The sequence below is a fragment of the Styela clava genome, chromosome 2, assembly GCF_964204865.1.
Source record: "Styela clava chromosome 2, kaStyClav1.hap1.2, whole genome shotgun sequence".
NCBI classification, from domain to species: domain Eukaryota; kingdom Metazoa; phylum Chordata; class Ascidiacea; order Stolidobranchia; family Styelidae; genus Styela; species Styela clava.
The window spans coordinates 22,529,020-22,553,320 of record NC_135251.1 but is presented as its reverse complement, the minus strand read 5'-3'; the positions used below and the strand labels follow the sequence as shown (position 1 = coordinate 22,553,320).

At 35.2% G+C, this 24,301-nt stretch overlaps 1 protein-coding gene across 1 annotated transcript; it reads left to right on the top strand.

Annotated features, from left to right (window-relative positions):
- Positions 1–7,891: 7,891 nt before the first annotated feature.
- On the top strand, positions 7,892–10,089 carry LOC144431208 (uncharacterized). Its single transcript, XM_078119041.1, has 3 exons — positions 7,892–8,021; positions 8,279–8,528; positions 8,896–10,089. The coding sequence occupies exons 1-3, from the start codon at positions 7,938–7,940 to the stop codon at positions 9,378–9,380; spliced, it is 819 nt and encodes a 272-aa protein (XP_077975167.1). The 5' UTR covers positions 7,892–7,937; the 3' UTR covers positions 9,381–10,089.
- Positions 10,090–24,301: the final 14,212 nt, after the last annotated feature.

The window sequence follows — 24,301 nt, the reverse complement described above, 5'->3', positions numbered from 1 at the left end:
CACTTCCGTAGAAAGAATATATTCTGGATAAACAAGAACTCGTCGATCGAGGTAACTGATATAAGTGATTGATCATCAAATGAAACAAAATTCAACACATAGCAACTTATCGCATCACATATTTGACACCCCAAGATAGCGACAAACGAAAACTTTGGCACAGGATTGCCAAGTGCCATACGGGACTTGTTTATGTCATAGGCTGATTGGCTGTAAGAATAGCGTCTTTTGTAACATCGATGACTTCGATACGAAAATGAAAACTGAGAGCTAAGGATGGGAAAGGCCGCCAAATTGAAATGTCTGACATTTTTGAAGAGATCTCAGCAATTGAAAATCGGGTCACGCCATTAACGTCGCGCCGTGCACGTCCCGTGAAACTGTCTCAAGAAAGGTGGTATAATTCCAGCGACGAAATCTATTTGATTTATTTTATAGGTATGGAATTTGAATATCTTAGAATTCACCCGAACTATCCAATGTATGTGCCAACTTCCTACCCATAGGGCAAAACTATGTTGTAATTATATTTTCTTGTCTTTTATTTAATACAATAAAATTGCCCATGGCCATGATTACCAATTTTATGTCTGTATTAAAATCATATAATTACTTAATAAAGTGTAACTCGGTGTTATGTCTACATTTATTTACCAATAATTTGAGACCTCATTATTCTTTTATCTTTTTCAATTCGGTACAACCGTAGTATGTGTACCAGGTTAGAGTTAGGAAATAATTTTATTCCAATTTTCCTTATTTTAGTTCCATTATTAGTTCGGGGACTGTCTGTGTTAACCAAGTGAATGTAACCCCTCCCCATAGGTTTCCGTCCATTTACGCAAATTGATGTAAAGTAGGCGAACAAAATTAGTTACCTCCATATTGGCACACATTCTTCTCGAACGGCTTTAATTCACTAACCCCGCTGATAATAAGAGGGCGACAATAATCGTAGCCTCCTTTATGTTTTATAAGGCAATTGCTAAACCTATTTCTCCATATTCTTATTTATATTCCTCAAGTCTGTTATGCTATTCAAACTCCCAAATGTTATGCTATTTAAACTCCCAGCATATCTGAAATAGTTGATCAAATATTATTTCATTTCCTAGAATCTCTAGAGCTAGGCTGATTAAAAATGATCCTTTTTTGCTCGCTGCTTCAGTAATCACATTGTTTGTAATGTATGTATACTGACTTATCTGAATAGTTAAGTGCAGCGGATTTGAATTATTTGCTTTAATACTACATACACACGTTTTGAATAGAAAAGACGTCTGAACTGCAATGACATCTATGGACCACATATACATCCAATATTTTATGAAATAAACTTCAATCTGAGTGATTCCCCGCATTTTGTCTGTCCTACGCTAAAGAAAACTAACGTTCCCATGCGAAATGTATACTTAGCTTTGTCTAAGATTCCATGCACGAATTCAAAACAACGGACGTATAATACATGTTTTTATTACCGATAGATTTCGGATTACGAAAAATGATGGATGAGTAGCGGCTGTTGTTACGTGTGTTATATCTACTATTAACTAACTGAATACGGTATAGATTCTCGACTTGAACTCCAATAATACAAAAGAATAATATAAACTACATGTTCGAACTGGAATTGCTGTTAATTTGATATAACAGTAAAGAACATAAGAATACTTCTATGATGTTTTGTTATCACCAACAATTATTATCTATAATGCAATTAATGCATAAACAAAATACATTTAATAGACTTACATCGACAGATCTGACACTGAAATGATTTAATGTTCTAGCTTAGGGGTGGCCAACCTGCTTTCGACCGCAGTCGACTAAAATCTTCAAAATAGTTCGCGCTCGACTGGATCGTATACAGATGAGTACTCACACGCACACAAAAAAAATGCACTGCTGCCAATAAGCTGGGCTTTCGCGTACTGCGGAAGTTATTGGAGAATCGTTTGTCAGTCAAAGGCACACGATCTTGACACTTTCATTTCAGACCTTGACAATGACGAGCCCAGACTCAATTACTGCATGTGTATATCGTATTTTGCACATGTACAGTACTGTATTCGTTCTGTTTAAAAACATACAAAAGGCGCTGCATGAAACTGGTTTGAGGTAATTTTGTGGGGTATGTTATTAAGTTCACCAATACCAGACGTGACAATCAACGTGTTGGCCATCCCTGTATTAGCTGATTGTGCCATTGTGGTTGATGGATAGAAAGATTAAGTTATAACTATAAACCATTGTTTTTTGGAATTGTTTTCAAGTGACCGCAACATCGAGTATTACTCGCTTGAAATTACCTCTCTCGTATTTCGTTTTTACTGAGCAGGGTATTGCTCCGATCAAATTATCGCGACTTAATTCACATGCACTCACGATTCGGAAGATTGATTGTAAGCGACACTTATACCAAATCCTAAAAAATGTAACACAGACGTCTAACAACTAAAATTTATTGTTGATGTGCTCAGAAGTTTAGAAATAATGATGCGAGCTTTACAACATTACAGGATTTATAACTTTATGCGCATGACACCATTTCGCTAGCTATTGGAATCACTATGACATCGATCAGCGGTGTATTTTGGTACTCCCGTACTATGTGAACCAAGATTGCAAACACCGGAACACAGTATGTGTACCAGGTTAGGAATAGGTCATAATTTATTTCCAATTTTTCTTATTTTAGTTTTATTAGAGTTCGGGGACTAGCCAAGTGACTCCCGTAGGATTTGTACCTGAGTTATGGCTCAACCCCAAGCCTGGTACACATACTACGTTCCGGCGTCCTCTATCTTGGTTCACATACTACGGGAGTACTCTTCTGACTGTATTTCCCAGCATATATAGACTATATAAATTTATGCTAATCAATATTTTCTTTCACTACGCCAACATGACACTAAGTTTACACGCTCCCATGCATAATCAAAACGTGTAGCTTTCGTTACTGGGCCCACACACATATTAAAGATTCAGGCTTGCATCTTTTTTCTTGGCTCACAACGCCACCAAACGTCGTTTGCTACAAGCAATTCATAACTTAAAAGTTATTAGCTTAGGTAATTAGTTACTTAGCGGAAACTTTGCGTTGATTTGGCCTCCTTGGCGAATTGTTTTGAATATTAGAAATTGATTTTAAGTACTAATGCCAATGGGAGACTTTATAGGGCTGTTCAGTTGTAATTGAGAAGCATTTATGTTAGATACTTTAACAAAAATATACACGACTTGGAAATTTAGATAGATTGATAGCGAGACCTAACTTGTGTCGCCCGGTGATTGGCCGATGTCTCGCGTCGCTACGCTGACCAAGTTAGTCTCTAAAAATCGGGGACACTCTACTTTTTGTTACGGCAAGACATACATCTCAAACGCAAACGCAGGATTCAACCTGATTCCTCAAGCTTTTATCTAAATTGAAGTTAAGTTGTTTACCGTTTCCTCCTGTCGTTTTGTATATTACATCGTTTTAAAAGAACTTTATAATATACAGACAAAACAAGGATCAGAGACTTTACAGCGGGCTTCTTGAGAAGCTTAATGTTTTACTGTTTATGTTTACTACTTTTAATGTTTACTACTTTACTTTTTATTAAAAATACCGGTAAAGAATTTTAGCCTAGTTCATTACAGCTATATCTACATTTGATTACCGCAATTAAACTGAAACTCTTTAAAAAACAAAGTGAACATTGAATTATTGGACACGTAGTGGACATAACGATCGTTTCAATATTATGTTGTTGTTGTTCTTGTTCTTTGACACGTTTTTAAAAAGTCGCTTTTCTCTTTGATTACTGGACTAATTGCTTTGAAATTTTCAGTGGTTGAAGATGAAATTTTTCTCCAGAAGGCTATTACTTTTATTTATTTCAAATATTTCTGTTAGCTCTGTAAGATTTGTTTTTGTTTGCTATGACGTCACTAAACGTTCTGCGGATATCGGACGCCATTTTGTGTCCAACGGACCATCTTGCAATTTCAATTCACGCTGTCACAAGACAGGACCTTCTGAAGTTCTGGTACCGTAACACAGCGCGGTGACACTGAACTAACTCGTAGCTGTCAAAAGCTTGAAAATCCATACATATATGAGAAATAAAAAGATGAAATTTGGCAGGTGGGTAGAGTTGTGTTTCTTTTAACCATATTTGAAAGTTTCGCGTTTCTACATTTGAAGGAGGGGGAATAGGGGGTGTGCATTTCCGATACGTCGATAATATATTTGTCAACCAATTTGCGGCCACCGTGTTTTCGTCTGTTTGATTGCTGTGATGTGGTGCTTTGCTTATAATTTAACGAGTGTTGTTCGAAATAACCGTGTTCTTGAAATATATGACGGTCAGAAATGCAATTAGAAGCCCAATGTTTTCACGCTGTCACAAGACCAACAATTGTCAACCAATTTGCGACCACCGTGTTTTGTCTGTTTGATTGCTGTATGGCTGCGTATGCGATAGTCTCGACGCAGCATAAACGATGATCAAGGTTTGAAATCCGTGGTCGCACACTGGTCGTTCGGTCGCAAATACGTCTTTCGAGTGCCGTACTTTGGGGATTTGTATAGCTTCAACCCTTTGTCGTAGAAAGTCAATACGAGGTTTAGCGTGTAGAATAAATGCCGCCAATGCACCCACGGTAAAAAAAAATTAACGGGTTAGATATATTGGTTTTTGTTTTATAGCGGTTTGAATGAAATTGTCCGCAGACTGGCTACACCACCCTAGGCCTGGTGAGTTGTCCGTGTAGTCGAATTGTCCATCAGCCCTAAACGGCTATGACAGTCACTGTACCAAAAATTGTACCCCGATTCGACTGGTGTTAAGTTGACGCATGTTATTGGACACGTAGTGGACATAACGATCGTTTCAATATTATGTTGTTGTTGTTCTTGTTCTTTGACGGGTTTTTAAAAAGTCGCTTTTCTCTTCGAGTACTGAACCAATTGCTTTGAAATTTTCAGTGGTTAAAGATAAAAATTTTCTCCAGAAGGCTATTACTTTTTTTTTCGCTATGACGTCATCAAAATTATGTGACTCTACGTGTCCATATATTCGAGCATAGCTCTCTTGTTTGATATATATTTACATATCCGAAACACAACTGAAAACTAACGAATAGAACTCAAAAACGCGAAAACGAAGTAATGTTTACAACCACGTCTTAAAATCTGTCTGAGCGGAAGCGATGTTACGTCACTTTATGCATCTTGCTTATTGGCCAATGTCACGTAGTAAACAAGGAAATCTTTTGATATAAACGTGATATTTTAATGCATATCATGGATAAATTTTTTTTTACAAAACCGTTCGCGTGTCACGTTCGATCGTATGGCGTGCCAAATTTGGCACGCGTGCCCCGTGTTGTGCACCCCTAAACTACGGGACCAATTGCTTTGAAATCTTTAATGGCTCAATATTCTTGTTGTCGCTAGAAGGCTATTACCTTCATTAATTTCAAACTTCCTGTAGGCTCTGTGTGATTCGTTAGTCTATTTGACGTTTCGTGGTATGATGTCAACAAAATTAAAAATTATTTGTAGCGGTTCCGCGACCTCATGTCAGGTTAGCGAAAGTCGAAATTTTTTCACGGCAGTCTACGGTGCTGGTACTGTGAAATGTTCGATAGTACAATTGCGACTGCGATCTTTTGGTACCACAATACACTTTGAGACTCAAAGCATGTATCACCAACTAACAGGATCAGTAAAAACTAGGACAGTCCGGGTATCGGTAACCTGATACTGTAAGCCAGGGCTACTCAGCTATTTTTATCGAAGGTCCGCAAACACAACTTCAAAATTATTTGGGTCCGGTCTTTCCAGAAATGATATTTCGGCGTCCTTAAACGAGCACTTCCTCGACCGACTAATGATTACCAGCAAATTAAGATTTGTTTTTTATGGTGGTATAGTTCTTTTGGTATATATTCAAATCTATGAAAGTCATTTTATAATAGGAAATTCAAAAAGTGGGGCTAATGATTCAAAATAAATAATTAGGTGGGTCCAAATCCAATACTCGAAAGGTCCGGATTCGGACTGCGGTCCGCCAGTTGAGTAGCCCTGCTGTAAGCTACCGTACATGTTCCACAATTTTAGTTTTGTTCAGGACATGATATTTGGGATAATTTTGGTTAAAAAAATCGTTTTGCATTTCATGTCCATATATTTGAGCGTTGCTTTCTCGATCAATAGCCCTTTTAGAGTTTCTCTAAAAGAAATAGCACTACCCCATTTCGTCATCGAGATTCGCTTTGCCATACAAAATTGATATGGCTAAGCTTTATAAATTAAACAAAATGTAACGTGGGTAATGATGGTTTGCCCTGAACTTCAAGTGGCATTATGACTCGAAAAAATTGCCACTTCCTCTGTGTATTCAATCGCTGTGAACGAATGATTCTGTATGTATCTTCATGCACACAACATGTAGACTCAACCGTATTGTACAGCTCTACATAGTGTATATGTATTTAAAATCAATTCACTGTATGTGTGGCATCACTTAAAATGAATTTATGCGTATATGAGATATATGAGAGTTGGCTTTGAATGTATATTTTGACTGCGTATGTATGTCGCGTTGCTAATTTAATCGTATTCAGCTGCGTAGCAACGCATAATCAGTGAAAAATAAACAATGACGTACAATTGAAATTCAAGCCGTTCAGACAATTTTTCACTTAGACAGATTTTCAAGCATGAAGAGGAATGAGTTTGACTCGTTTTCGTGGTTTTAAGCACTATTTGTTGAACCGAACCCCTATAGTTCTATTACTGAAATTGTATTGTTTCACTGGTGAGTTAAGACTTTGTGCTACAAGTGAACAGACTGAAAAGATATGGAATATAACATTATAAGACATCGTAGAATGTATTACTCAATTTTAATGTTTGTTATAGCATTACTAAGGTAGTGGCGAAATAAACTGTAAGTAACGTTGTATGGAGGCTATTTTTTGATTTGGGTTTATTCAGGCGCGAAAATAGAGCGCTGGGTTTGCGATGTGTTTTTATTCCTTCTACCCCAAATTATGCAGTTCCTCATCAGTTTTTGATCGCCATATTTTGAAACAGACTGTTTTTATATTGGAAGACACACTTATCTGGATACACCTAACATGAGGTAAACATATATGATGCCATATAGCATTTCATTGGTCTAATGAAGCTAAAAATATGCCTAAGGGTCAAAAGCTATGCAGTATCTTGTAAAACATTTGGATAAAAGGATTCTTGAAGACTCAAGGCAATCTGGGTTCATTAGACACTGATATTCGATACACGCCTTTGGCAATAATATAGGGCTGCGGTTATTCAATATTGTCATAGCGTTGGATGGAGATAATCACGCATGTTTAAAACTCGATAAATTTTGACAAACTGCTTTACATAACGCGCCCTAATATCGCTATGCGTAGCAAATATGAAAGAGACATTTGCTACGAAGTTCGAGGTAAAAAATATATATTTTAATTCAAGCATAAGAAGGAGAATGTAGCAAGAAAATAACTATTTCCGAAACTTAAATCAATTCGAGTTGGTTAGAAACATCAATCATTATTTTAGTATTATTTAATTTTTTGCTAATATATATATATATAATATGTATACCACAAATATATAATATACGCCAACCGGTATGCTTATAGGTGTGAAAACTCAGAAATTCGAATTACGTCAAGTACATTTCTCAAATCCATCTTGGAAGGAATAAAACAGACCAAAAGCGCGGTTTGTGAAATTCTTGTGGGTTTGCTATTACCTGATTATCGAAAAATTAGTTTTAAAATGTGTTTTGGTGTTTTAAGCCATGAAATGAAAACAAAACATCTTCTTATTCTAGTCTTTAAACTTATTCAGCAAACAACATATGAAATTTATTCAGTAAGTAGGCCTAAGTAAAAACTTTTTACGTTTTGAAATGGCAACAAGCTGTGGATACGAATTTCAAATAAAGCATCTACGACTCGAAAGCGCGAACGAAAACAATTTTTATGAATTCCAAGTAAGTCAGTATGCTTTTGAATTTATCCCAGTGGTCATGACATTCATTGCTCCATTGCTTATTTTTATTATTATAACTTCAAAATGGTGACATTCACATAATTCTCATTCTTGAAGTGAAATTTTAAAATAAAATATAATGCATGTGATGATTAGCATTGATATACTACGCTTTTAATATATATGTGGAAATAGGATTATACAATCTCAGATAAAAAGCTTTCTTACACCAAGAATCTATTATTTTGTATTTTGAAGTGGTCGAAGAAGAAATTATACTTTGTTTTATATCGTGCTTTCACCATGTTTTATCACTGGGGCTGGCTAATAGCAACCTGGGCGTTTGCTAAAGAAGATGCTGCCTACACTGCAAGTAATTGGAGTTTTTTCTTTACCGGAATTTATTATCTTTGCGCGTTTATCACTACATTGTATGGACTAATTGCACAAAATGACCGTAAAATTGAAAACCAAGAAGAATCAAATAACGGAAAGTCGGAGACTCCAGGTAAAGATACAAAAGTATTTGTGGTATAGCGGATATAGTAATATATTTAATATTCAAGCTTGAATAAATGAACTTTGCAATCCCCACTTAATTATGGCACCCATTGAATACGCGGGAGAAAAAACTTATTCTGGGTTTATTCAAAATAAAACTGAGGGCGAATCGTTCTAAAATTAAATGAGGGCACATGTTAATTTCTCTTTTCATTTAAGGCCTTTACGCTATAAATTGAAATATCCATTCGTTTCTGCTAGAAACATTATATATATCTATATAATATAGTGCTTTAGTGATAGATAGAAATAAAATTTTGTGATTACTATAGCAATTGTAGTCGTATTTAAAAGTTTATTTTCTTTATTCCCAGGTGGATTGCAGTTTTTTCATAAACTCACTTGGTTCTTTCATGTACAAGCAATGAATTTTGTGCTTTTCGTTACTGTTTTATACTGGGGACTTACGGCACCCGGGCTTCCTGCGGAAACACTGAAACAACCTCTCGGCCAACATAAACATAGCGTGCAAGGAATAATGCTTCTAATAGATATTTTTGTAGTCTCCATTCCGACACGCTGGATACAGTTTGTTTACACTAGCATGTTCGCCTTGTTCTATGCATTCACCGCAGTTATCGTACACTTCGCTGGAATAAACTCTCAAATATACGGATTTCTCGATTTTGTCAACTCCCCCGGATTTGTAGCAGGATTTCTTCTTGCGAATGTATTTGTGGCACCAATCATACTGCACTCAGTCATATTTACATTTTACCATATGAGGATGATGATTTATCGCTGCACACTTGGAAAGAAGAAGATAAGGCCCAGTCCATTTGCTTTATTAAAGGCATGATAATGTTGTCTTTATATCGTGATAAGTTCTCTTATTTAGCATGGATCGTTGTAAGAATGAATTCTTGAATCACTTATATCTGTAGCTTATATTTTTACGATTTAGATTTTCACAACTCTTTCAGCAGTGACGTTATCAATGATATTTTATTTGCTTCATTAGCCAACTTTAATATTCAATTCAATCGCCGTACACATTTATAAACTTTATTCAGATGGTGATTTGAAGAGCATGGTCTCATATTTGTACGTACAAATGCTATATACATACAGTATTTCGTCTCGAAGTTGATCTAGGGCACCTTTTGATAAATTATTGTTCTTGTTGAGGTGATTGTCGTTGTAAAAATCGCTTTTTTCTGCAAACAATTGTATTCTAAATTTCGGTAGATAAATATGGAAGAAGGTCGAATCTGCTGTGAATCCCACGGGACCCAATATTTCGCCAAAAAATTGGCTGTGTTATTTTAAGAGAGAACATTTTTATTCCGTATCGCCCGACCCTCTCCGATCTTTTGTTAAACTTATACAGTATTAATATTCTTGTTAATGTAGGGGGGCTTTTCTACGTTTTCATTATTTAGTTTTCTCACAAGTTATGTTCATATATATGTCATCCCACTTATGCTATATAAATCATTACATAATTAATTATCATACATGCATTAACATTACCATTTCAGGTACCATCAGTTTAATTTTTTGGAAATGATGACTTGATAGTACTCAATGCAGCTAGATGAATATGCCAAAATATATATTTTGCCATACTTTTTCTTAGCTTACTAATAAATAATAACTATAAAACATTGTATTCGGTTATTTCGGAGTGTCTAGTAGAGTAGACTCTATGTCCAACATTTCTGCAATCAATAGTGTGGAAATTTCGGGGAAGAGTTTAGCAATACTGTCGATATAAACTATAAATATATATATATAAAAGAAACTGTGACCGTCCATTTTAACCCATGGGTTAGGGTTAGTATGGGTTCAAATATCCGCAAAACAAACAAAATTTCCATAGGTGCAATAGTATGTAGGTGCAATTGTCGTGGGTTCAAATGTACGGGAACCAAAAGAAACCACATTACTGGTAAAACAAAATGGTCTTAAAACTTGCGGAACCCTTGGATTGCACTGGCGGAAACCCTGGTTGAAAATCTCTGCAATGGACTGCTGAAGCCCCGATTTTCTGAAGCCAAGCTATCATTTCATTTAAATTTTAGGACTTCGTCTTTTTGCCCTTTCGGTAAATACGAACTATAGAAACTGCTTGGCAATTTGAGCCATTGGTTCAAAAACTAATATTTTCCTAAATCGACTTCTTGATTTAGATTGTAAAGTTAAATATATTAAAAAGTACCAAACTAGAGTTACAACAATTATTTCAGTGTTATACGAATTCCCGAAATATTCGAAATTTTGATTTGTTTTCACGAGAATTCCGCTTTTTTTGCAAACCAAGTATTTTCAACAGTTTGTATATATGGTACAAATAAAATATTAGGTGCAAGATTTACTGCACAGAACTGCAGAACGTTGCAGCGCGATAACCGGGCATGAAATCTGTATATTGTCGGTTTACAATACAATTTCACAATATCGAGTATGTAAGTTTGCACAATCTAATTTAATAGAAAAATTTAAATGGATGTTTCCCCGACCTTTGAAATATAGCATTGCAAAGTTTCTGATGCTTATTTTCAGAATGTTTTTCGCGAGTTGGCGCTTACAACCTACTTTTCATGTTACAAAACATCATTTTGATTCAAAATATTCAAACACCCGCCCTTCTGAGGTAGGCTACTTAACGATAGATAATTTTATCCTAGTCTATCACAGCTTTGAGACTAATTTTTGATTACAACAAAGCTGCAAATAATATAAAACTTTCCTGAAAACAAAATGGGCATTGAGTTATTCAACTTCCATCTAAATTTTAGAAATAAAGGTAAAAACTGACAAATATCTAGTAAAACCACGAATACGAGCTAACGATCATCACCATACCTGTGTATCCGTCTAAGTCAGGGGTGCACAACCTTTTTGCTATGGACCTTTCCCCGACCTCTAACCCCCAGAAAATTCTTCCTATACTTTACCATTACAAAATTTTCGGGGCTATTTTAAGAGTGCTCTTGCAAGTTGGCGTCTGTAAAATGGGGTATATGTTTCAAACCATCATTGTGATTTATTGCATACTACAATCTGTTTTTTAAAGGTGAAAAAAGTGTCTGAGCGGATGCGAAAAGGGGGCATTGTTACGTCACTTTTTGCATTTTGCTGATTGGCCAATGTCACGAAGTAAACAAGGAAGTCGATGCTTGGGGAAAGGTCCATTTGCGGCCACATTGCATTTATTTGTATTTAATACGGACGTAAGGGGGTTGATGAGCGCGGCGAAGGCGCGCGAAATTTTTTTGCTTTTATGACGTCATAACCTCGTATTTGACGCATGCGAGGTGCAGTCTGCCCAATTATAAAGTATGTAAGTCTACTTGGAAGAATAATATTCGCATTTTAGACGGATTTTTCTTTTCGGTGGACCTATTCTTGAGCAGATATATTGCAGCAAGTTGCATAATGGTTGCACATTTTTGAAAAAAATCGAAAGTCGGGGAGGGGGAGAGGGGCGGTTGCTCCCATTTTCTTGTCCCCGAAAGTCTAATAAAATGTCAAATATTTTATTAAATTTATTCTATAAAAGTTTGCAAAGCATCGCAGCAATTTAATGACTCCCTTGGTCGTGCATGTAGGCAGATAAACTTGCAAAGTCGGGTAACTGGCTGGATACCATCAGCCTTAGTTCAGACTGCAGGTTGACGTCTAACAATCTGGTTCGGTACTCATTCTTCAGGTACGCCATTCTTCGCACGTGTAAGTGCTTCCAAAAAGAACGAGAATTTTTCTTGCCAATTCTTGTAACACTGGATATTCAACTGCGCCTTTCCATGTGTCCAGCAGATTTTCCTCGTCTTTAAACTTCTGCACAAGCTGTTCATCATTCTTTTTGCTCCAGCATATCCGCCAAATCCTATATTTTGAATTTTTTTTTGTTCATAGGATTTTGTATGTGGACGGCCGCATTATTTTGTCGCGACGGCCGCAGGTTGTGTGCACCGTTGGTCTTCTATACTCTCTATAAGTTCGTTTTGCAGACACTTCGCTTGAGTCAGAAATCATTGAATAATACAACGACAGGTAAAATAGTTAATCTCGGAGCCACTGATGTTCTTCGATTTGATAAGGTGAGTAAATGTCAAACGCTCATATAAAATATCTGATTTTTTCGAATACATAAATATTTCAAGCTTGCGACCCAATGAAAATTTTTCTTCTCGTTTTTCAGCACGTCAATGACGTTCAAAAGAAATAAAAAATAAAATAAATAAAATGAACGTATGAAATGAGCCTTGTAACAGAGATGGCCTGTCAAGTTTCGGCCAACTGTGACCTTAAAAAAGCCAGTAAACGCAGCAAAATGAACTCCAATTCCGATTTCAAGATTTGGATTCAGAAAACTGGCTAACTTTAAAACTGTATTTTCCAACTCCATATTGGCAGTTGTTTTGCAAAAAAAACACTCGGGTATAATTGTTATACAATCAAAATGGACGTTCATCTAAAAATGACACATATATATCAATTCATGGATAGCATTTTTTTTGCTAGTTGTAAAAAGGGTTTTGTACATATTACATGTGTATGCCTATTTATTTAGCTCCCTATGTCTCTGCATTATCTCTGGGTCGCACCGCTGCAATGTTTAATTGTTGGAATTATACTCTGGCAAGAAATTGGAATTGTTGCTTTATCTGGAATGGGAGTCTTGATTATAATAATGTTTTTGCAAACATTCTCCGGTCGGGCATTCGGCAAATTCAGGTAACCATCTATCACCCAAAACATTTGAACACGTACCTTATTAAATATAACAGATGTTTTATCCTACTGCTTTTTCATTCACTTGTATTGGCGTGGCAGTTAACTCATGTTTGCGGTGTTTATTTTATACTAACTTCATACCCTGCGTTCAATCTTTGTGTTGTTTCCAGATAAATGTCCCACTTCGCCCATACAATTTTCTAGTTGTACGTTGTATTCAGGGGCGGACACTTTCCATAATTTTGGGGGGGCGAACTTGGATCGCCTACCGAAAAACACCGCGCCGTGTATCGTCACGTAACAATAACTGGTCGATGTCATTCTCTAAGTATTAGCATGTCATTTTGCTACTCATATATCGATTACCTAGGCTGCTTGGCTCGGACACGGAACTTGCGCGTCACTGAACCAATTTCTTGAATTCCGCGAGAATTAGCCCACGGCTCTCGCTAACAAACAGAAAATAACAAATTTGAGGTCGGAACTTCCCATTGCCGTCTGCCATAAGCACCGCGATTACGCGCTAGTTAAAAGAGCCGCCTATTTAAGCGTATAATGTTTTTTCTGTCGATCCATGACAGCCACGAGATTCTAAAATGTCCCTACATATTAATTTAATTGTGTGCAGCGTAACTCGCGGTTGCGACTTCTTAGGTCAAAATAAAAATATTACTAAACTAAAGTACCACGGCGATATGGGGAAATAAAAATATGAGATAAGCTGCCTGATGTATTTAATTTTGATACGTATTTTTGCAATCTTCCGAACTCGTTATCGCCGTTACAAAAATCTCGATATCTGATATAAAATCCCATATAGTACAATTTTACTTCATACAATGAAAATAATTATAAAGTATACTAGTAAATCAAAAATACAAATTCACCGCCTCGAAATCCACGCGGAACAGTCGCCGCGATTACGCCACTTATTAAAAGAGCCGACTTTATCAACGAAAAATGATTTTTCACTTGTGCAAAGTAATCAATCAAAGACCGATACGGGCATATTCAAAATGTCTTGATTCATTATTTTAATTGTCTTCAATTTAAACTACGGTTGAGTCGACAAAACAAGAGCCATTCTAACACACGACGGCAATCCGCGGACATAAAAATGTGTGGTAAACTGCCCGTTTATATATTGTTTTGATCCGTATTTTTGCTATTTTGCGAATTTGATAAATTTGAGATTTACTTGTAACACTGGCACCAATCGCAATGTTGTCACTCCGATTATTTTTAAAGATAAAACCTTTCGAAAAATCCATAAATTTTTTGTCAATTCTCACGTAGTAAAAGTTATTTCAGTACAATAAAAATACATAAATAAATACAAAAAGTGATCGAAAATACTTTAATTATCTTATATATCATCACAAACCGGGGAAAAGTCGCGTTGTCAGCTTTGTTTAATGTTAACACGAAAATTTTCGACGTCAATTTGAAAGTAATGGATAAAAAGGCAAATCCCGCTCACAATTGACCGTGTTTCGATTTTAGTGACGAAATGTTTTTAAAGGTCAAGCAAACATAACTTGTGAAATTTTGCGATTTTCGATGCCTAGAAAAGCGTTTTTAGACTGTCGCGGGCCTCAACAAAACCTATATTGTTTACAGTTTTATTTTTAGTTTTTTATATTGCCGCTTTTCAACTTTTCGACATAGTAAATGCTTTGATCTTTGCCCGCAAATTATGCTGGGTCTTGCACGAAATCCATAACGTGAAAAGATACGTCCAGCGGTGAAAATTGTTTATAACAGCTTTAGATCTAGTTAATTTTTTAGCGATAATAATTAATTGTTGTAATGAAACACAGTTTGCCTCTTTCACTTCTCTCGCAAGTGCCAACAATAACACTATTGAAAGATTTTGACAATGAGAAAATCATATTAAATTGTACAAAAATGAATTAGTTGTGAAAAACCGTGGCGCGTGATCGGCGGTGCGTTTGAAGACGGAGTATTACCCGTGCGGACGCGCATGTTTCACGAAAATGTGAGGTGCTCCGAAGACGCTCTGGTCCACATTATTGTGAGAAAACAGTTATAATATCGGTGACTATTAACCGTTTAATTGCGCTTGACTATCGCACTTTTCGGAAATGATAATTTTGTAAGGCGGAAACAACATGTATCAAATTTTTTTGCGAAATTATTGGGGGGGCGACCGCAATGAGATTCAGAATTTCGTAACCGGGTGTCTCGAATTCTGCCTTATGTGCATCGCATGTTCCTCGTATCGTATGTCCATCGTATGTGCATAAGTAACGTGTGTACCATTTGTGCAGCAAATATCGAACGTTATGTGTATGATAATATCTTCTTAATTACTTGCACCATTTACATCTCAACTTAGTGTGGGTGCATGCGGTACAACTGTTGCGTGTTGTTTTAAGTTTTGTAAGGGGCAAAAGGGTACACAACTCATTCTATATGGCGGTTGCTATGTTACGTAAGTTAATTTTTATTGTAGGAACTGTGCTACAGTTTTAATGGATATTATCCCATATGTGTACCAATTTTGTTTTTCTTTTCTCGATCCAAAGTTCAAACATAATATTCGTGATGCAATTGTTCTGTAGGAAGGAAGTTCAAAAAATTCTTCTATCATCTTCATTGAAAGCTTTTAATTTCTGCTTCTAGGTTTGCCAAGATAAAATATTGACTTTTGTTACGTTATTGACATATGTTGCCTTGGGAGGTACAATAACAGCTTCGAAGGTATGTTATAGGAACAAAAATTTCATAACCTGTACTAATATAAATCAAATTTTTATTCAACATAAAATATTGCCTAATTATACTAATAACTAAATAGGTTCAAAATCGGTATCAATTACAGTGTAGTGTTTTATTACATTCTCTACTTCTCGAAGCTTTTGTGCAGTAATAATTAGGGCATGACGTCATAAAATCGAGTGAAGTGTTGAGTTTGCAAATCCGTAAATACAAATGTGAAATTCTCGGTAACTCGGTTACTCTCATCATACAACTCATTTCTCGGCTCGGTATGATAATGGTTGTGGTATTGTTTTGCACAAGAAAACGATCAAATTAAAAGTGAAATATTTATAATTAGTGCTTAACTCTCTATCAGGCGCAATAACATTCAAGTTCAAAGTTGTGTTGTACAAATTTTTTGGTACTCCTGAAATATGCGTACCAAAATGGCGGACAACGGAACGTAGTATGTGTACCAGGTTATGATTAGGCCATAATTTTAGTTCGGGGACTAGCCACGTGACTCCCGTAGTTCTAGCATAATAAAGGCACCTGAAAGATGTGATTCCGTACACGTTATTCCTTTTATGCCATGTTACTACTTTTATGCCCTGTTTTACGTTAGAATTAATAATGGGGCAATCTGTAATATGGTAAACTTTTACTAAAAATAATAAAGACACTGTTGGAATGTACTGAATAAGATTTAAAGTTTATGTATATTTAGAAGCATCTTACTATTTCCGAAGTATCGTACGCTTCCTTACAATCTACCACATTTTATCAAGTCCGTCTGTGTTTCGCCAAAGAACCGTTATAATTCTGATCTAAGAGATTTTTACATCGTGGTTTTCTTACGATGCCTTGTGTTATGAAATCCTTCGATGTTTTCCCATTTTCCGGTGCATTGCCGGACTCGTTCGTATATTTTTGGGCCAATGTTCACCGTCAACTTCCATTTGCAATCGATATACAGGTACATTGTTCCCATTGAGGTAATTGAACTGATATACAGTACTGTTCTTTGAAGTTGCTCAACGTTTCTAGTTGTGGGGTCCCGAGTTTTGATTTTATGAAAATTGGGGTCGCGAAAAAAAAAAGTTTAGGAACCACTGCGTCTAGCATAATATGCTTTTAAAATTATTCAAATTATACATCTATTTTAGATATTTATAGTAATGGGACTCAGCTCATCTTTGAAACTTTCTACTACTTGTTTCGCGCTAGCAATTGAATAAATGTCAACAACTAACATATCAATGAAGAGAATACAGGTATGTTTACATTAGGTCATGCGTCAATATCCTGGTAAACGGCCGGTATGATCATTATTTTTTTAAATCATCTTCTTGTTATTTGTACGCATATGTACTCGTTATAATGATAATTATCAATACCGTAATCTTTTTATTCATGACAAAAATATACCCATTATTGTTTTATCTTATTTTATATGGTTAAAAATACTACCTGTGGTAATCGGTCGGGTCCCCTTTCAAATCATGTGAAGAGAAAATTATTGCCAAATTGCCATTATCATTTGAATTTCAAATCTTTGTGTCATTGATATCACATTCATTTGTTCACTTCTTCAATAAGGCAAATTTGCACAGACGCGGCGTTAAATATCCATCATTTGTGTCACGAGTATGTTGCTTATTTGTCTTCAATTCATTCGTTTTCTAAAAATAACCTATTTACACGGATAATAATTTATTATTGAATTTTTGAATGGTGTCTTCATTTTACACGCTGTACTGTACTAACTATTATGAACTATAAATAAAGAATATTGCATTACTATCTAAATAAAACATGTCATTACATGTAACCGTCTTGTTTGGGTCTCGTATACATTCGTAGATAGGGCACATTAGGCAGAGATGTAGGTCTAATGGCACTTAAAAGATCGGCTTGACTTAACTACGACATATGACTTAACGAAAGTGGCCCAATTATTTTAAGTTATATTAGTTTTGAATTTGTTATTGTACGGTATTAATTCCTATTGCACTGGAATATTCCATCATTTGTTTCTCAAATGACATTGAACACTTTTGTCAGAAATATTTGCTGATGGAGGAATTTGCTGATATTGGAAATAATTTAAGATCAAACTCCGACCAAGAAGTTTACGTAGAACTTCACTGCTAAATGGGAATTGGTTAGAAGACAGATAAGGGATTTATAGTAATCACGCGAAGGATTTGTTTTATACAGCGTTTATGTGAATCATCTCCTACGAGGCTCTGCGGAAAGTTTTCCACTGATACGTAACCATTTTTTCGTGAAACAAAATGCATGAATTTTGCAACAAAATAGATGATGTTTTATTTTTAATTTAAATTTGTTTATATCATAATTATATTAGAAAAGAAAAAGTGTTTGCGTTGAATTTGAAGTTTTGAGTAATTTAGTTATACTTGTTATAGAATATGAGAGTACTTATAATCGGGTATTATAATAAATCATATTAATATTGAAGATAATTTTCAAATGAACCGGATTGCGAATTATATTCGGCAATGTTCACTTTGCTAAACCCATTCGTATAAGCACTAAATGTTTAAATACTGTAATCAAAGTCTTCTAATTTTGATTTTTTGTGCAGAATGACGATACTAATGAGAGATCCGATATTGCGTTGAATTATGTAAATGTTCGGGTAGACGCAGGAAAGTTGGTGGCAGTTATTGGACCGGTTGGCGCAGGAAAGGTAACAAAACAGAAATTATTGTATTTTCCTTCTAGAACGAATAGTCAAAGTAGGGAACACAAAGCAAGTATATCATTTCAATTTTACTTAATTTTAATAAACGGGAATCGCAAGTCACTACCGATGATGTTTGTATACGAGTTCGAGATCACATTTGAAACAACTGATTAAAACTGGCAGGGAAGTCACACGACTGAATTTCGTTCAATAACAGTGAGTTATGTGCATTAACAAGAGTTTTGTTTCAGTCCTCGCTCTTGAGTGCAATACTCGGTGAATTACCTGCGGCTGAAGGGAAGGCTACAGTTCATGGAAATGTTGTCTACTCCAATCAAGTTCCTTGGATTTTCTCCGGTACTGTACGAGAAAATATTTTACTTGGCGCGGAATTCGACGAAGTACGTTACCACGAAGTAATCCACGTATGCTGTCTAAATAAGGTACGAACGAATATCGCATAGTCTTACCGCATAACTCATTTCACAGTTGAAAACAAAATTCTGTCAGGTCACGCGAAGTTCAAATTTGTAATGAACAATAATGCTTCGATATTGTTACACTAAATGAAGGAAACGACAAGGACGAATAATAAGATTTTCCAGATTTTAATATTTTGATTATAATATATCATCTTGAGTTATTGTTTTCTAGTTTGAAAAATGAATTTTTATCCGATTATGTTAGACTGATAATATTTCTGGTCTTTTTTAAAAATGTTCAATTAAACACTGATCTCAAGATCTCAATCTGCTGATTGATGAAGACATGACACTCATAGGCGAGAGGGGTGTTACCTTAATCGGCGGTCAAAAAACAAGAGTAAGCTTGGCACGAGCTGCGTACAAAAGGTATGCAGATATATGTTTATTGGACGATCCACTAAGCGCAGTAGATATCACTGTGGCAAGTCATATATTCGAACACTGCATCTGTGGAATGATGAAAAAGAAAGTAAGAGTTGATTTTTAAATATATTATCATTCAAAGTAATTAATTTAATTTGCTGATTACGGTTCTGGTGAATAATTGATTTTCCATGAAGTATTCAAACTTTTACATACATTACATACCATTGCTAACATTCAAACTTATATTATTCTTCTGTAGGCGCGAATACTCATTACTCATCAACTGCAATTATTGAAAAGAGTGGATGAGATTCTCATATCCAAAGAGGTTTTATGTTTTCATGGCGTTCATTTTAACACAATATCCTTTTATACACTTCCGATTGAAAAAAACTGTTCTCATCGTCTTCCAGTGGAGACAATTATATGGTAATCAGTGTGACATATAAAGCAATTCAATTATCTTCCCTTGTATCCTTGTCCTATCGTATTCTTGTCTAAATTGTATTCATCATTCAGGGAAGAGTGTATGATCGCGGAACTTATGCCGCACTTCAGAATAGTTCAGTTGATTTTGCTGTTTTGCTTAGGAAAAAAGAAGACAAAAACGAATCAATTTAGGGGGGTATAAGTTCTTAAACATTTGTATGATAAAAAATGTTTTTAATCCAATAATAATAAAATATAACAAATATTTTCACTAGCAATGACAATATTTGTCTCTTTTGATTTACTTAAGCAAAACGACAAACAGTTACAGGATCCACAATTAGCTTGATAGCAAATTCACATGACTCACCACAAACATCTATAGTTCCAGATCTATCAATCGAAGACAAGAAGAAAGAGGTTCATATCATCTAATACCCTTTTACATTTAAATTGCTGGTTGTAACTTTTAACATCACCGCCCAGTAACCAGTTTCTCCCTATATGTTCTGCTGGATAGAATATATATATATATACTATTTTTTTCAAATTTGTTTGTAATTGATGGTTTTTCGATGAAGAAATTCATATATTCTCTTTTTATATGAGTTAAGTAATGTTCTGTTAATCAAATTACCTTCTATGCAAAATGGTAAAGATCATTTGCTCCAGCTTGGTCAGTTGGAATTGTAGGTAAATGACAATTATTTACCTAATGTATCGGTTAATGAGTTTGGCGTCACTATGTGTATTTTTCACATGCTACATATTTGCTTATTTCCTAGACTCCTAGAATCTATTTAACAGCAAAACATTACCATTTGTGCATTTTTTTTCTTGCTATAATATATCAACAGGACAACGTCATATCAAAAGTATCTCTCAAATTTGTCATCAAAGATTACAGAATCTTGTTCTGGAACAGAACAAAATGAACTGTCTAAGGATTTTAATTCGACTACCTCGTTTACAAGTGTTAACAAAACAAGCACTTTTGATACCAGCTATTACATAAAGATATATGCAGGTAATCTAGAACATGGGTGTCAAACTCGCGCCCTGAGAACTTCCAAGGGGTACTTCTTCAATATTTGTAATATTTCGTTAGTTTTTTTTTATCTAAATGTAATACATTTTTCAAACCTTACAGAGTAAAATTGATTAGAAAATTTACTGATAGTAGTTTTGGGAATTTTTTAATATTTGTAAATAAATAATCAAACTAATGCAGGAGACATAGTTAACATACACTACATTTTAGTTCTTTCCGCGATGGTGTTTTTTATTGTTGCTTCGTGCAAACTTACATTTTTATATTTGCGTCACCTCCGGCATTCACATGCATAAGAAGATGTTTAAAGCAATCCTACGAGCCCCGGCATTTTCCTATTCATTGCTTTTATTGGACATGAAATGTACATATGGATTGTTTGGTATATTGTGTTATGTTTTCTATTATAAATTCTTTTACATGTTCTTGCTCTCGACTTGAAATTTTTCAGTCATTCAAAATTGTATTTTTCGCTAAGAAGATATCATCTCTTTTTAAAAAAAAATTGTTGGGCTCTAAGGGATTCGTTTTTTGTGTGCATTGACGACATCGAAATTAAAAATTGCTCACGTTGTGGCGGTTTCGCGTTTGCGTGGGCTATCTGGTGGTCAGGTGGTACCGGTAGCTTACTGTGGAAGATTGCATACCCGTACTACTTCGTTCTGGCTTTCGTGTCCATATATTTGAGAATCACTCTCTTGTATTGAAGAGAATTGATTCTGCAAATTGTTAGTCAAATGTAATATGCGCGGTATTTCACGTGAATCTACAATTTTTTAAAGCTTTATTCTGTTGATAATTTAGGAAGAATCCTAAACAGATTTTCCAAAGACATGGGACAGATAGACGAGCTTCTGCCTGTCACATTTGTATATTTTCTGTGGGTGAGAGGAAGATTGTTGTATTTCAAATCGAGTTTCCGTTCATGATTATTTTCTGATTTATTTTCATCCATGGCATTGACTGTTTGTGAGCAATCTCATCTTCAATTGGAACTTATTTAATAGCGTTTGGATTAACTATATTTCATTCGTACTTGACTAAACTGATTAAATGTCTGCACAGAAAAATTATTGATAAATAAATGTTAATATTTCTCTTTGAAAATTTCGGAAATGACATACTGACATTATAATCAGTTTTTAAAAAGATACTGTTTCTTCTGTATAACAGGATATTATTGATGGTAAACCTTTCTACAAGGACAAATCGTCCTTTCATGATATGTATGCTCGTGATTTTCACAATTGTAAATTTCTGTTACTCCGACCTGTCTTTTATCAATTTACAGATTTTTGGCGCGATCGTCAGCGTTGTAATCCTCACATCTGTCGTCAACTATTTTGTGATCCTTTCGATTATTCCATTTACCATTTATTTTCTCTGGCTAAGAAGCTATTACTTGCGTACCTAGAATCTTGTAAGGAAGCATTGAATAGTTCACACAATTAACAAATTTTAAAAATTACAAATTCACATTGTAACAGATAGGAATTGAATCGAATACTTAATACTTTTATTCATTCAAAAAACTCTTTTCAGCCTAATGATGGTAATGTTAGATCACATCATTGTATATCATTAAATGAAAGATATGCGTTTGATGTATATTTAGAAAATACTTTTTGGCACAGAAAACGAAGAAAAGGTAGAAATAAAACTCTCGACAGATAATCCAACTTGAATTAGGTGAACTGAGTTTAAAAACGTTTGTCGTAACTTAAAGAAGAAATGAATTTTAATGAAACAGAATTACCTAGTTTCTCTTCGTGACACTTTAAATGATTTGTGGAGATTAAATTTAAAAAAAATCCTCAATAATATAAAGATGAAAACATTTTACCTTAGATTGGAATTGTCGGACGAACGGGTGCCGGGAAAAGTTCTCTTATATCAGCACTTTTCAGACTGTCGGAACTAACAAGTGGTGAAATATTCATAGATGGAATTCCCATATCATCCTTAGGACTTCATGATCTACGCAAAGCATTATCTATAATTCCACAGGTCTGAAGTACTATTTATATTATACAATATTATAAAGAATTCTGCCAAATTTCGTTCTTTGGAAGTTGGCTTTCAATTCAAATTGATATAAAAGTCAGCCACGGTTCCACCACTTTTCCGTATTTGGTCTTACAAACCGCGTGCTTTTCAATGAACGTTAACTGTTGCTATATAAGAAGGCATACCCAAATGGAGTTGTTTACTCAGACTCAATTTCCTGAAATAGGAAACTCGCCTTAGTATACACAAAACCATGCACAAATACAAAAGGCTATAGAAACTACAAGAAAATAACCATGACACTTTGGCAAGAAATATTGACTGACGATAAATTTGAAGCAATTAAAGTCCTCTGACATTTACTGAGAAATTCTTTCATTTTATAGGATCCGATCTTTTTTACTGGAACAATGAGAAGAAACATTGATCCTTTCAACAATTATTCGGATGAAGATTTATGGAACGCATTGGAGAAGGTTTCATAAGTCACAATAGCCAAGGGCATTTTTTTTAACTTGACGTTAATACAGAACCTTTTCACATTAGGCTACTGCATGCTTACAAAGACGAAATTTTCGTCATGTCATAGCCAAATAAGTAGATCTAAAGAATAAAGGCAAAAGGTCAAATCTTCTTCCTTCATCTCTGCCTGGTTTTACTTATTTGAAATGCTGAAAACATTACAAAACGCGAAATTGCGACAAGTACTTCGATCTCCATCAGAAGTAACATTAGAGGCAAACACTAAGTAATGGAAAGTAAGCGACATAAAATGGTAGACTGAATGAATTGATTAATATACACAGCATTTAAATTAAGGAACTATAAACATTTATAATAAATGCAATATGTAAAATATTCATCCATACTTTAGTTATGTTACACAATTCTGTTAGTTTTCGCGGCGCATTTGGCAACTCGCCACGGCGAACCCATTGGGAATCGCTACAGTACACACTTTTCTTGATCAATTCTACCCTTTCATTTTTTGGTGTTCCGCGAGGCGAGATAAAAAGTGTAAGTGTTCCGTGGCCGAAAAAGTTTGGGAAACGCTGCTCTAAGTCTAGACTCATAAGTAAAGAGCTACTATTTTTAGAAAACACCAAGTATTTCCGGATCATTTCGTCTTCGCAGTTCATTACACACTGGGCTAAAGTGTTTAAAATGAGTATTGAAGCAAGAAATTGGTTATTGCGCACCATTTAAAATACAAAATTTCTAACAGCCTAGGGCAGGGCCCAGGGCCTAGGCCATGGGTGGGC

What these genes read in the sequence shown, in the direction of transcription:
- LOC144431208 (XM_078119041.1), top strand. Translation starts at nt 7,938, where the DNA reads ATGGCAACAAGCTGTGGATACGAATTTCAAATAAAGCATCTACGACTC. An exon ending in ACAATTTTTATGAATTCCAA is followed by an intron (nt 8,022 to 8,278) that starts GTAAGTCAGTAT and finishes TGTATTTTGAAG; the next exon opens with TGGTCGAAGAAGAAATTATA. An exon ending in CGGAAAGTCGGAGACTCCAG is followed by an intron (nt 8,529 to 8,895) that starts GTAAAGATACAA and finishes CTTTATTCCCAG; the next exon opens with GTGGATTGCAGTTTTTTCAT.